Source organism: Phocoena sinus, chromosome 4 (genome assembly GCF_008692025.1).
Source record: "Phocoena sinus isolate mPhoSin1 chromosome 4, mPhoSin1.pri, whole genome shotgun sequence".
NCBI classification, from domain to species: Eukaryota; Metazoa; Chordata; class Mammalia; order Artiodactyla; family Phocoenidae; genus Phocoena; species Phocoena sinus.
This window is the reverse complement of record NC_045766.1, coordinates 131,310,444-131,325,698: the sequence shown is the minus strand read 5'-3', so window position 1 is coordinate 131,325,698 and position 15,255 is coordinate 131,310,444. Positions and strand designations below refer to the sequence as shown.

Here is a 15,255-nt window from a genome sequence, read left to right as displayed (position 1 = left end):
TGACTTTTTAAGCTCTGAATTTAGGGCTTTCTGTCCCTAGAAAACTTAGTATTGCCATTTTTCCCTGTCTTTCTCATTTCCTCTGACCTTTAGGGCACATTTATTTCAGAATATCAAGGGGATAACTGGATCGCTGTGTGATAAGAAACTTGCCTGAAGGCCCTGGGCTAGTTCCTGATAGGACAGCTAACTCTATAATTATTCTAATGCGAACCCAAGGTTGATTTCTCATTCCGATCGTAATCTTTTGGCTAAGAAAATTTCAGGAGTAAAGTACCAATATTTTTGAAATGGGGGAAATATTTTTGTGTGAAATAAGGTCTTGGTAAATAAAGCTTAATGCTTCAAGGAAGAGAGGTTTGATAGTGCATGAAGGCAACGGGTACATCAATCCACACCTAGGAGGCAGCTCCTAGGTGAAGGCTGAGGCTCTCAAATATGTAGATACCTATTTCTATCACAAGTTTTCCTGTTTTTATGTAGATATTCTGCAATATTCAAACGGACTCCTTAAAAACAAGTCACATGAATTTAGAGATTTTGATTTGCTTCCCTACAAATGTAAATATATATACACATATATATGTGTATATATGTGTGTGTATATATATATAATATACATATATATATATATATATATATATATATATATATAGTTTTAGTTTGTCATTATCTCAACCAGTTATGTCATTCCTTTTTCATTTTCCAATTCTGTCAAGTCATTGCCTTTGCCCAGGTTGGCAATTCAGGATAAAAATAATAATAATCTGCTGTTTTGATTTCAACTCTCTTTTTATGGATTACAGATTACTTTTCCAAGGTTAACTTATTTCCCCCTCCACCACAAGTCTGTAACTGATACAAACCTGAGGGAGAAAATGCTGGATATTTTCTGTTAACAAAAGGGATATGCTCTAGGTTCATCCTTAAATGAGGCCAACAAATGAGGAAAATTACTGTAAATATCAGCTTTTATTTTTTTCTTAATTTCAACGTGTCCAGTCTAATAAAATAATAACAACTGGGCCTACCAGACATTCCTACTTTTTTTTTTTTTAGAAGACATTTTATTTTGGCATCTTTTTCTTCCCCTCCTTCAAAGTACTTTTGTTTTAACCTCTGTAAACCACTAAGATGTTTTGGACCATTACGTTTTCAAAGTTTAACAAGTGAACAGGAGATGCTTTCTTCCATACTCAGATTTAAGATAGTACAAGGAAGCAGAGAAGAAGTAAAGTTGTAAATAAAAGATCATTTTTATGATGCACAAATGAAAGGAAATTAGCGTTTGAAGTATGGAAAGACAGGACAGTACATTCAAGGTGCCCTCCAGAAGAAAATCGCTAGTGGAGTTTTCCCAGATCAACATGTATATTTTAGCTCCACTGTTGTCATCGTTATTATTTTGAGAGGAGACCGTTGAAAATGCATTACATTAGGGGTTTCTACCTCCTCCTGCAGACATGGTATTAAAGACAAGTTTAATTGACAAATTTAGTTGATTCGATGAATATAGTCATTTTGTCCTGGAAATACTTATTTAGAAATATCAGCCATTTGTATAGACTTAGGATGCTTGCACCATCTGTAGAATTCTAGTTGCTTAGGTCTAGGAAGACAGAGTAGTAAAGATAGAGCCACAGAATAAGCTAGCAGCCTGTAAGCCATTGCATCATTTAATTGCTATTGTGAGTGCTTGCTACACAAGAATCCAGAAGAAGAAACCAGAAGAAAATCGCATGGATTCTTTTTTCTTGTTTCTGCAATTTTTTTTTTCCTTAGAAATCAAGATTATCAGGAAAATACTAATGAGTAGTCTCCCTGGCTCAAAAGAAAACAACATGTGTTCGGTGCCATGGAGGAGGACGACGTTGTATATTTAATTACTTGAGCCTTATTTTGTCCTTTGGCATGATCTGTTCCCTGATTTCACTACAGTCAAGCTTGCTTTGAAGTTGTAGACAAACATCAACCACTTGGATAATATGTGTCCCAAAGAATGTGGTTTCTCAGGTATGAGCAATCTATCAATCCTCTGCTCTCCTTCCACTTTGGCACTGTGACAGTCCTAGCAAAGTTCTTAGGCAGAGATTTTATTTTGTGTCTCGGTCACAGCAGCTCTTACTAAAAGTTTCCGCATTGCCAGTACAAGTTGCAGCTTTCACATCTCAAGGGATTGATGCATTTCTTGATGATCGTGCAAGCATTCCTAATTATGCCTCCAGGTAAATATACTGCTGTCTTCTTGGACAAATGAGAAGTACAAAGAATGTTTATGTGCAGGTCTAGCAGTTCCAAAGTATCTCTTGCAGGCTTAGACACACCTGAGTTACCATCCCCCTCTTACTGGCTGAGAAAGTTGCCCCACCTGATTTGTAAGTTTACCTGCGGTAGTCAGTGGAGTGAGGGTGAGTGGGCACCTCAGCCAGCCAACACTGCATTTAATCTGGTTAGAAGTAGCACAGCAGCTCTTATTTGAAAAACCACTGAGTCCTGAGTTCATTACTACAGGAAAATTCTTCTCCCCTGGGACTCAGAGAACCTTGCTTCAGAGTAGCTCTACCGGCTCAGGAGTCCAGTCAGATAAAATCCATCCTGGAGGAGAATGGCTACCTATGCCCTGCAAATCGCTGGACTGGTGCTTGGTGGTGTTGGAATGGTGGGGACAGTGGCTGTCACCATCATGCCTCAGTGGAGAGTGTCTGCCTTCATTGGAAGCAACATTGTGGTTTTTGAAAACCTCTGGGAAGGACTGTGGATGAATTGCATGAGGCACGCTAATATCAGAATGCAGTGCAAAATCTACGATTCCCTGCTGGCTCTCTCTCCGGACCTACAGGCATCCAGAGGACTGATGTGTGCTGCCTCTGTGCTGTCCTTCCTGGCTTTCATGACGGCAGTCCTTGGCATGAAGTGCACCAGATGCACTGGGGACGATGAGAAGGTGAAGGGTTACATCCTGCTAACAGCTGGAGTAGTCTTCATTGTCACTGGCCTTGTGGTGCTCATCCCTGTGAGCTGGGTTGCCAATTCCATCATCAGAGACTTCTACAACCCAATAGTGGATATTGCCCAAAAACGTGAGCTGGGAGAAGCCCTCTACATAGGCTGGACCACGGCACTGGTGCTGATCGCTGGAGGGGCACTGTTCTGTTGTGTTTCTTGTTGCAATGAAAAAAGCAGTAGCTACAGATATTCCATACCTTCCCACCGAACGACCCAGAAAAGCTATCACATGGAAAAGAAGTCACCGAGTGTGTACTCCAAAAGTCAGTATGTGTAGTTGTATATATTTTTAAACTAGCTATAAAGCCATGCAGATGACAAAAATATCCACTATTTTCTAAAAATGGAACCCCCAAAAAACACTGATTTGCTATTCTTAACTGCCTGCTATTAATTACAGGAACTGTGCATCAGCTCTTCATGATTCTATAAGCGATTTCAGCCGAATGAGATATTATACACATTGCTCTGATTGTTCTAGAAAGTACAGTAATTTGTTTTCTAAAATGGTTCGTGCTGTTTTCTCCTTTTATCAGTTACTTCAAAATGACATTGTTAAAGACGATTATTTTACAACTGTGATTTCTTTATGGCATAGCGTTATGCATATAGATGAGAGTGACGTTTTTATGTCGCATAAATAGAGACAGGCTTCTATCGTTCTATTTTAAATGAGACACTGATTCATTACACTGAATAAATAGAATTCAACTATTGCTTTTCAGGGGAACCAGGGATAAGATTGAAGAAGGTTAATATTAATTGTTTAAAAACAGCTTAGTGATGAATGCACTTGATTTATAATGAAGGTTAAAATGAAGGTTTTAATCAGCAGTGTAAAGGGAACTAAATGGTTTTTTGAGATCCTATTTTTCAGCCCAGGAGTTAGAAATCCTAACTCCTTTATCCTCATTCCCCAGAGGCCTTCCTTTTCTTGTATATTAAATGAACAGCTTTTAAAAGGGAGCTATTTTGTCAAGGGGCTTTGCATTCAAACTGCTTTTCCAGAGCTATACTGAGAAGAAAGATAAAAGTATAGTCTTAGAAACATTAAAGACTTCAGGAAGGTGAAAAATTTTTTTCCTCTTTTTAAGTTTTTGTGGCTGGAGAAGGATACATTTTGACAAGAAATCATATATGTATATGAATATTTTAATAACTATTTGTATACAGACTTTGGGTTTTCATTAATGTAAATAACAGAAGAGAAAAATAATATGTCTTTATTTGCTTACTAAAAAACAAAACTGAGCTGTCCCTTGTGAACTGTATCTTCTCCTATGTGGATACTTCAGTCAAAATTGTCATTTAAGTCCCTCAAAGATAAAATTTTTAATTTGTTCCATTTTTGTTCAACTTTACTAAGGTATAGAATTACTCTATCTTGTGTTTTCCCCAAATTTGATCCAACAGTTAACGGATTTGAAAGTTTGTATCTACATTTTTCTACCTTAAATGACTATGTATGTTACCTGCTTTATGTCTTTTGTATTAATAAATTGTGCCTTTTTATATTAAGGCTATAGTCTTTCATTATTATCCACTTTTTCTATTTTGTTAACTTGTAGAGTTTAAAAACTTGATATTTTCATCTTTGCAGTTTTGAAAAAAGACTATCAAAGTCACATTTTAAAGGTAAAGATAGATTCAGCATTAATTTTTGAGAATATAAAGTATGATATATCATTTAACAACCTTACAATGATTGGATTCCCATACTAATATTTGATGCAGATATTTGTAATTTATTAAGATAATGCTATAGGTTACCCCCCAAAATCTATATCCTATAAATATTATGTTTGTAATAGCCATTTATGTAAAAAATTTCTATAGCTAAATATGTTTCTACCTCTGAAAAGTAGTGGTAATTAATAACAGTGGGTAATGTTTTAGGGACATGCATTATACACTAGGACCTCTACTTCTTTATATGAATTATATCATTAAATCTTTTATGAGATTGATATGATTAGTTCAATCACAGATGAGGACCCCTCAGAACAGTTTACTGATTACCCAATAGAGTCAGGAGAAAAAATAAGGACTGTCTGATTTCACAGTCCATGCTCTTTTTCTTCAGGGCAAGTAGATTTTCTTTAGCAATGTCTAGTTTACAAACTGATTTTTGTATGTGAAAATGACTTGCTTAACTACTGTTAGTTGTGAAAACTTTTAGTGTTTCTCTGAGATTGGTTATTTTCCAATAGCCTAATACCAATTTACCTTAGGCAATTTTGGGTCAAAACATTCATAAGAGCAGAAATAAAGGAAAACTAAGCATTTTGGAGAAAAAAAAAAAAAAGTCCAAACTTCTAAGCACCAGCCTTTAATCAAACATTCTTTTTACTTAGAAAGCTCTCCTGAACATCCCAAACTCAGTTTATTCTTTTCATCTTCTTTTCCCTAAAGCAGAATTCTAACATTGCTAGTTTTCTGTGGCATCACCTTTTGAGTATCTCTGAAATCTTTCTCCAACTTTCCACCTTACTACATCTCTCTGTCCTACCCTCTAGACTTGTGTTACGCCTTCCTCCAGCTACCCTCCATGTTCCTAGCTCAATTCTTTCTAGAATGCAAGTCAGACCCCATCATGTTCTGCCCATAATCCTTGTAGGAATGCTCCATTGCCTGTAAGGTAAATCCAAATGCCTCAGCAGATGATAAGAGACAAGAAGGAAAATCTGTCTTATAATCTTCATGGCAAACCTTATCACACAGTAACATCAGTGTATAACGAGTGTGATAACAATTATAAAATGGATGTCCAAAACTAGAATAATTCATATGCCAAATGTCTTCTTTAATATCCTGAAAAATATGCACTGGTATAAGGAAATGGTTTGACTGGTGGCAAATTATGTGCAGAAAGGATGTTTGATATTCTAGTCTTATGGAGAAAAAATGTGGTGTGACAAAAAGAACACAGGGAGGTGGGAGGTATAGTTTTATGCCCTCAGCTTACAGCTGGACTTTTTTCTCTTTCATACTGTACCACCTGCAGCCCCTACCCTGAACCATTTCTGCTGAATCTGTATCCAAAATGACCCCCTCCCACACTGCAAAAATTGGTATTAAGCTGCATTACCTTAAGTGCTAGGGATATGGGGATGGCCAAGACAGTTTTTGTTCTCAAAGAATTTTCAGTCTAACCAGAGACAAGAGCAAGAAATGTAGCCTTCATTGCAAGCCTCCCAGGTGCTTGGCCTTTTCTTTTCTTACCACATCAATCCTCTAAGAATTCTATGAATTACTTAAGAAATCATGAGAATACTGAGGATCAAAGATTTTATATATATATATATATATATATATCCCCTAATCCAAGAGGCTGTACTCTTCCTACTGTAATATTGTCCAGAGACATCTCTCCCAGAGTTAACTTTCTGCACAATAAATGTCATCTCACTGTCCCAGCTCCAAGCCTCCCTATGAATCACTGGTCCCAGCACCCTTTCCCCCTGAGTCCCAGGGTGGACCTCATCATCAGTCTTTGCTACCTCTAAGCTCCTCTTTCTCCTCCCTCCCAACTTCTACAGAATTTACTGATTCTCAGTTCCTGATATCCATTACCTTTTTCCTTGGAATATATTCTATTTTTTAGACTCATATCATATTTCAAATTCACCAGGCCTCCTTCCTTTCCCTGAGAAGGCCTCCAAGAGCTGCTGGAACAATATCCCTGCAAGCCCTTCCTCCCCACTCTGATCCCACCTCCCACTGTGCAAAGCAGAGCAGTAGCTGGGACCCAGCCAACAGGCAGAGCAAAGAGACCAGCTTTATGCAAAGCTTCAGGCCCTGCCAGATTCCAGAAGGAAAGAGCAGTACTGTGTTCAATTCTGAGAGTCATGAGAAGCAAGAGATTCCTGGTGCAGAGGCCCAAGGCTAGGCCCAAAGCCCTGTGCTGGGGTGAGACAGGCAGGAAGAGAAATGTGGGCCTTACCTGCTTCATAAATAGTCTTTGAAGGAGAGTGGCATTTGTACACCTGTGTAGTCTCAAGGTGGATAATCAGGGCCAGCAAAACTGTGGGAGACTCAAGTACAGGGTATCTTCTTGCTTGTCCTGGGGCCTCGGAGAGAACTGTCACTGAGAGTGAGGATATTGAGAGAGAGAGGGAGAGAGAGAGAGAGAGAGGGAGAGGGAGGCAGAGAGGGTACATCCCAGGGCCCCAGGAGAGAGACAGCAACTTTCAGGTCGTTAGATCACCAGCCAACAATGAGAATCCCTGTCACCCTACGGTGGGCTATTGTTAATTACAACAACTTAACTTCCACAAGAAAAGAGATCCTAGAATCACTTAACACCAAATGGGACTCAATAAACAGAAAAAGGAAGTGTAAACTGAGTGCCCACAACTGGCAGAGGATCTTTGAGGAAATGATCTCCTGGGAAAGAGAAATGTCTTACACAAACAAACTCTAGCTGTAAGAGCCAAAGGGAGGTTGAATCATAGAATTAAAGAGCTTCTTTTTCCTGAAATAACAGAACTTTCACATTTAAAAAGTCTGCAGGGAAGGAAGGCTTGAGGGAGGTCAGTGCTGTGGGAAAAACTGGAGGTTTGGAAGATCAAGTAGAAGAAAAGCTCCAAACACAGAGCAATCACAGAAAAAGTTAAGGAGAAAAAGATGTAACTCATAAGGAAAAATATAAAGAACTTGGAGAACAAGTTCAAGGCCCTAAGGGGCAAATTCAGAGAGAGGAATAAAAAATAGATGAAAGCAGTGGCAATCACTTAAAGAAAAAAAAAGGTTGATGGTAAAAAAAAAAAAAAGAAGGCTCAAACTTATACAAAGACTCATTGAGGGCCTGAGAAAACTAAAAAAAAAAAAAAAAAAAAAAAAAAAAAAAAACTATTAAAGTCTTAAATTCCAAGCTCAAAAAGAAAGTATGCAAGGTTTCACTAATCATAAGAAATTACCTAACAGCCAAAACAAGAAAAACATACTACTTCTGGCAAATATTTCAACCACACACTTAGAAGCTAGATGATGGTGGATTAATAATTAAAGAAAATGAAAGAGTAAAGACCATAATCCAATAAGTCTTTTCCAAACAAAAACTACATTTCCCTCTTAATGAGAAAGAAAGACATTTTGTGGCTAGCCCAAGATCCAGCAGCTGTGTCACTCATATGGCTGATCTGGAGGAAATACGGAAGCAATGAATCATTAAAGAGACCGCAAGGAGGGGGAGTTGGAAAGGAGAAGAACCTTGGTCGGCCATGACTCTTGCAGTAGACAGAAGGAATTGTTTGGACAAGAACTGAGAGGAGGGTTTGAAGGTTTCCAGTTGCCGTCTTCTGGAACTCTTCTCAATATCAATGTCCAGGAAACCACTACAAATATGTCAAGGTTGATCCCCAAGTTCTAAACTGCTGCTTTCCCAGTCCTGCGGATAAGTTCAACATATTCAGCATGGGAAACAAAACAAAACAAAGAACATCTAAAAATCTAGCCTCAGACTTCTTGTTTCTTTTCATCTTCTGCCACAGGGTCCATAGTGTCCATATTCTAGCCTTATCAGATTCCATGTCATGTCTTTGCCATCCAGGAATTCTTTCCTACAGACCTTGCTCATCTGCAATGCCCTTGTCTTCTTTTATTGTCAGGTGTGGTTGATCCCTTGACACTGCTTATCCTGGCCACCACTTCTAGCTGCAAGCAATCACCATCCCTGTGCCAGCCCCAGCTCAGTGCATCCCAGTCCAGCTGTGAGACAGATGTATACCAACTGACCCTGCTTCTCCATTCTGGGAAGGACACTTGGTCTTTGATAGACAAAGAGGCTTATGGGCTTCCTCCTTGTCCCTCAAATCACCTTCAATTGTAAATCTTCTCTCTTCCCCACACCCCTTTTCCTGACTCCTTTCCAAATTCCAAGAAATTTATATGAAAATATGGGAAACAGAAAGAATCTTTTATAAAAAGAAAAAGCAAATAAACAAAAAACAGAATTGAGCATTGTCCTAATTCAAGAAAGAATGTATACAACCTTTCTTACCAATGGGTTAAAAAAAATTGGCTTTTCTTGTTTATTTTTAATTTTTAAAGGATAAACTGTATTAATACAGTCAGCAAAACAAAGTAAAATAAACAAACAAACAATAGTCCATCCATATACCCAGCTCTTTCTTAACTGTTTTTTCTCCTGATACCCCACCCTCCTTATTAGCCACTAGCCTCAAAAATCACTAACTTTGTAGCTCAGGGTTTCTTCTTTCATGGGTTACTTCTGCATTTTTCAATTGATATGTGGGAGGGGTGGTGGGAAGGAATGAAGCCCAAGGTTGAAGACTATTTTTTCTTTGTTTTTTTTGTATGCAACCTAGTAAGAATGTAGTTGTGCAAGCATCATAAGCGAATAATCTTTCTCCCTCTATTTTTTTCTGAATTGGGCCAGATTTCACACATAATTTTTTTGTTTTTGAAAGTGGAGATATGGGTAGATATTTCTCCATAGCAATACATATGTCCTCTTTGAAGAAGGAACTGTTATTTATTAGATGTTAAATTATAGAAATGCTTTAGAAATAAAACTGCCCTCCAACTTTAAAGGTGAAAAACCCTCTGAGGGAAAGGAAGATGTCCATACTTACAACCCAACTGTGATCTAACACTGAATCTTGATACAATGCTTTTACTTTTATCGAAGAAGAATGAAGAGAGAAAAAATATTCTGCACTGAGCTCAGAAATCTGGTAATTTCTTGATGTGAAACAAACTATCCCCAAACTTGGTGACTTAAAAAAACAACCATTTTATATATCATGACTTTGTGGGTTAGGAAATCAGATAGCGCTCAGGTGGCCTGGGGCACTGACTTCAGCTGGTAGCTGGGGTCTAGAGTCAACAACATCTCTGCTCTCTGCCTCACCCTTGGCAATGACATCTGGAAATGTGGATTCAGATGGGCTCCTCTACCCGTACATGTGGTCTTCACCAATCCTTTTAGGAGGTCTCGCTTTTTTTTTTTTTTTTTTTTTTTTTTTTTTTTTTTAATATTAAAATTTGTTGTCTTTTTTTTTTTTTTTTTTTTTTTTTAAACATCTTCACTGGGGTACAATTGCCCCACAATGGTGTGCCAGCCTCTGCTCTACAACAAAGCGAATCAGCTATACATATACATATGTTCCCATATGTCTTCCCTCTTGCGTCTCCCTCCCTCCCACTCTCCCCATCCCACCCTTCCAGGCTGTCACAAAGCACCGAGCTAATATCCCTGTGCCTTGCGGCTGCTTCCCCCCAGCTATCTACCTTACTACGTTTGTTAGTGTGTATATGTCCATGACTCTCTCTCGCCCTGTCAAAACTCACCCTTCCCCCTCCCCATATCCTTAAGTCCGTTCTCCAGTAGGTCTGCGTCTTTATTCCTATCTTACCCCTAGGTTCTTCATGACATTTTTTTCCCTTAAATTCCATATATATGTGTTAGCATACGGTATTTGTCTTTTTCTTTCTGACTTACTTCACTCTGTATGACAGATTCTAGGTCTATCCATCTCATTACAAATAGCTCAATTTCATTTCTTTTTAAGGCTGAGTAATATTCCATTGTGTATATGTGCCACATCTTCTTTATCTTCATCTTTTCTACCATTTGTAATTGGTCAAAGATATTTGATGTCCCTGGGAGGAGCATCAAATAATCTGGGGCCATCTTTTTTTTTTTTTTTTTAACATCTTTAATGGAGTATAATTACTTTACAGTGGTGTGTTAGTTTCTGCTTTATAACAAAGTGAATCACTTATACATGTATATATATATATCCCCATATCTCTTCCCTCTTGCATCTCCCTCCCACCCTCCCTAACCCACTCCTCTAGGTGGTCACAAAGCACCGAGCTGATCTCCCTGTGCTATGCGGCTGCTTCCCACTAGCTATCTATTTTACGTTTGGTAGTGTATATATGTCCATGCCACTCTCTCACTTCCTCCCAGCTTACCCTTTCCCCTCCCTGTGTCCTCAAGTCCATTCTCTTCATCTGTGTCTGCGTCTTTTTTCCTGTCCTGCCTCTGGAGCCATCTTTAATCCACTCTAGGCAAAAGGTGGGGTTTAAAGAACTTGAAGAGAAATGTTTCTTTCCAATGGACTTACTTCTTGAAACTAAGGCATAGTTTAAAAGGCATGTTTTGTATTTAAAATGAAATAAAAAGAATTTGACTTTTTTCTTAAACAAAAGCTGGTGCAAGGAAAAATACAAATTAAATATGAGCTTTAATTCTCCCTGTTGAAAATAAAGGAAGAAATTTTCTCTCCTCTCCTTTACCTTAGAGTTTTATTTTAGAAAACTTGTGTTTTCTCCTCTTTTGGAAGGTATATAAATTCTTTAAAAAACTAGAGAGCTTTTTGTCAGCTCTGTGAACCAAGAATGTTTTTCTCTAGGACCTAGGTGCCCTGTCTTTGAAATGTAAACATCACTATCTTCCAGTTTCTGTCAGCAAAAAGGAGCCTAACTTTAGTGGGTATCTTGTTCCATGTTGCAAAACAGCCTCCTGCCATAAAGATGTGAGAATCTTGTTTCTCCTCTGGATAAAGAAAATTAGCTAACATAGATGGTCACCCTAATTACCAGGTAAATTGAGGATGAACTATGTGTGGCGAAGGCACTCTCAAATCCTTTTACTTGAAAGATTCTTAAATATTTATCCTGAAAATATGTATGACCTTGGTGGTATCTTTGTGGCTCTACAGAAAGGTAAGATTTCTTTCTGTCTTTGCAGTCACTTAGCAGATTGCCTGTGATGCATGTCACATTATGGTTTAATGCTTATTCGATAATGAAACTATTTTCTTTCTCTGCTACCTTTGTGGACAGGTTTTCTGGGTTGGAAGATTTTGTTTTTAATTATATTTCCTCAACACAGGCCAAGATAAGAAAAAAGACAGATGACAAAAATTTCCATAATCTAGAAATTTATGCTTAGTAATAATCAGAGATGTTCCCAAATGTTTTGTAAAGTTGTGTTCATTTGAGAACTACTTATAATGGTGAAAATTTGGAAACATTCTAAGTGTCCCACAGAGAAAGGTTAAATGTTAGTGTATCTGTTCACTCAGTTGTATGTCTTCCTGTTGTTGAGGAATCTTTAATGACCTAAATATTGTTATGAAAATAGAATAAAAACAGTTAAAGAATTCCTTATTCACCATAACCCTGATTAATAGTTTCTCTCTCTCTCTCTCCTTCTTACATACATACACACAAACAGATGAACCCACACCCAAATAAAAGGAAATGGCTGGAGAGAAAATAAAATGGTTAAACTGTAAACTTCTGTGTGATTACTGTTTTCTTTAAAAAATTTTTCTGTGCTTCCATTTTTTAATGAGCAAATATTTTCATAGTGAGAAAAATTAATAAACTTATAAAAGCATATTTTAAGGATAGAAGTATATAAAAAACAGTAGATAGTTGATAACTTGGCAGGAAAATCAAAACAGGAATGTCGAGGAAAGGGATGAGAAAAGATCATTAAATTCTGAGGAAAATAATAAAAATATGAGAAAAAAAATGGAAAAATTAATGATCTAGCTTGAAAAAAGTTTTATATTTTAAGTTTAACTAAAGGATTTTGGAAATATCCAAATTAAAAAAAAATCAGTTAAACAACTATACATTGTATGTTTGATTTCTACCCTTAAATAACAAAACAATGTTTGTTTTTTTTTTTTTAATTTCATTTTGCCCTTTGACTTTGTTTTTCATTTACCCTTTTAAGCCATCCTTATTCCATAGAGAGAATTCACTTTTTCTTTTTAGCATGCAACAGGCAAATATAAACTTTTAATTTCCCAAGTAGCTAATTTTTCAGTCCCATTTGTTAAATAATCCATTCTCTATAGTTTGCTGATGCATTATTTATCAAGTAGTAAATGCATACATATCTCATTATCTGTTTCTGGGCAATTTATTCTGCTTCGTTGATCCTGGATCTTTTAAAAGTAGATTATCACTAATTGATGTAAATGCCAGTGGTTTTATCAAGTTTGTGGATACTTGTCTTCAATATACTACTTCATATTCTACTGACTTCTAATGGAAATACTTTCACAGAATGCTTGCCTCAGTTCACTGCACAATAAGTGCTGAGAAGAAAATATCACATTAATAATGAGGAGACTCAGATGAAAACTAACTTTCCTTCTTTCTTTCTTTCTTTCTTTCTTTCTTTCTTTCTTTCTTTCTTTCTTTCTCTCTCTCTCTCTCTCTCTCTCCCTCTCTCTCTCTCTCTCTGTTTCTCTTTCTTCTTATCTTAGAAACAGGTGTACTCAGGTACTATCTTGGTCCCATCTATTCTTGTAAATTTCAAATCAACTGTGACATAAAAACAGTTTTGACTTAGAACACAGATAGCATTAATCACATGGAGAGGGTTTTTATAAATCAAGACTAAATCAAAAGGTCTTTCACCAAAAAATCTATAAGGCCCAATGTAGCCGACCAGAACCTCATCCAGGAAGCCAGGATTCCAATGTTTTCTCCAGCTAACTGAGTAGCTTTGAGCAATGTATATAACTAATTCCTGTATTAAACTCCTTTTCCATACTCAGTAGTTTTAAAGGTCATTTCCAAGTCATTTACAAGCAAGAGATAATGTATCTATACAAACAAAATAGAGGAGAGAGTATTTGCTGAATCTCGGCTTCTGAAATTACTTTAAATAATTCAGTTTCCATTTTCTCCCTGATGTGACTTATCCTTCATTTAACATTTCATGAAAATAGGTAAGATCATATCTGCCCTATTTTTATTTATTCATTCAGCAAATATTTATTGAGCTTGTACTATGTATAAGACACTGGGGATTAGGAAATTCATAAACAGCAATCCCAGTCACTCATATAATAAATCACCAACCTTACATTTTAGTGGAGAGAAACAGAAAATGGACATCTATAAAGACAAATATATCAGAAAATGAGTATACAAATGACAATGGCCAAGCCATATATAAAAATAGAACTCTGACCCACAACCTGCAGCAACCTGCCCAAGAAACCATCTCCTTAGTCTATAATAAATAGTTGTGGAAGCCAGCCTACTGTAAGTCAGAATTGTAGGAAGTCAAACTACTACCTCTAGTACTAATTCGGGAAGCTAAACAATAACTTCTTTAACAATTGGCCCCAAATGATCAGGATTTGATTAATAACTGACAGCTTCCCTAATTTTTGTCCTTGCTTCCAACTTAAGACCAACCAGAGAAAACCAAACTAACCGATCACATAGGATGTCCCACTTCTAGTGAGCCTACCTCTGCTTTCCCCTTGCCAACAACCCTCCCTCTGGACACACCTGAAGACTTCCCTTTTCCCACTATAAAGCTTTCCTTCTCCTGTGCCTGCCTTTGAGTCTCTGTCAAAACACAAATGGCAGTGGCTGACTTCCTTTGCTATAACAAGCTCTGAATAATTAGACTTTGCTTTTCTCCTTTGGTTAGTCTTCACTTATTTCCACATATAGAATATAACAAGTTGGGAGAACTATTGAGAAAAATAAATCAGAATCAAGGAATAGGAACACCTGTCAGGGAGAGCATTTACTTTATTTTGAGTGGTCAGGCAAGACTTTTTGAGCAAAGACCTAAAGAAAGTGTGGGTCTGAGCCATGTGGATATCCAGAAAGAGGCATCGCCGTGCAGAGGGGAGAGGAGAGAGCAGCTTCCCCTTTTTCAACCTGGAAGGGGAAGCTGCTCATGCAGTTTGACTAATTCTCATTTTCATCTTCACTTGGCAATAGAGGCAAGGGAGAGAGTGGCCAGGTATGAGTTCGTAGAGGTAGTGAGCTATAGTAAGCTCTTACTCAGAGTAAGAAGTGATGCCTTTGGAGCATTAATCAGAGAATGACAGGATCTGACTTTGTTTTCAAGGATTATCCTGGCTGTAGTGTTGAAGTAACTGCAGGGAATGAGGGTAGAAGCTGGGAGAGCAGATTGCCGTAGTGTAGACAGAAGATGACATGGTTTGGATAGTGGTGGAGGTGGGGAAAAGTCATTTGTTTCTGGGTACGTTTGAAGGCAAAACTGACAGATGTTTTGATAAATAGAATCTGAAAGGTGAAATAAAAGGAGAACATGAGGATAAAAACCCAGGTTTTTGTTTTTTGGGTTTTTTTTCACATACTATAAAAGTTATATTTACTTAGAGTAGTCAAACTTATGAATTTTACAACTTCTTTTCAAAGAACCCATAATTAAAGTTAAAAGACAAGTCTTATACTAAGGAAGGATTACAACTCACATAATCC

At 37.3% G+C, this 15,255-nt stretch overlaps 1 protein-coding gene across 1 annotated transcript; it reads left to right on the top strand.

The window, feature by feature from the left end:
* Positions 1–2,392: 2,392 nt before the first annotated feature.
* On the top strand, positions 2,393–4,524 carry CLDN8 (claudin 8). The gene has a single exon (XM_032630559.1). The coding sequence runs from the start codon at positions 2,606–2,608 to the stop codon at positions 3,281–3,283; it is 678 nt and encodes a 225-aa protein (XP_032486450.1). The 5' UTR covers positions 2,393–2,605; the 3' UTR covers positions 3,284–4,524.
* Positions 4,525–15,255: the final 10,731 nt, after the last annotated feature.

Coding starts and splice junctions, on each gene's coding strand:
- CLDN8 (XM_032630559.1), top strand. CDS start 2,606: ATGGCTACCTATGCCCTGCAAATCGCTGGACTGGTGCTTGGTGGTGTT.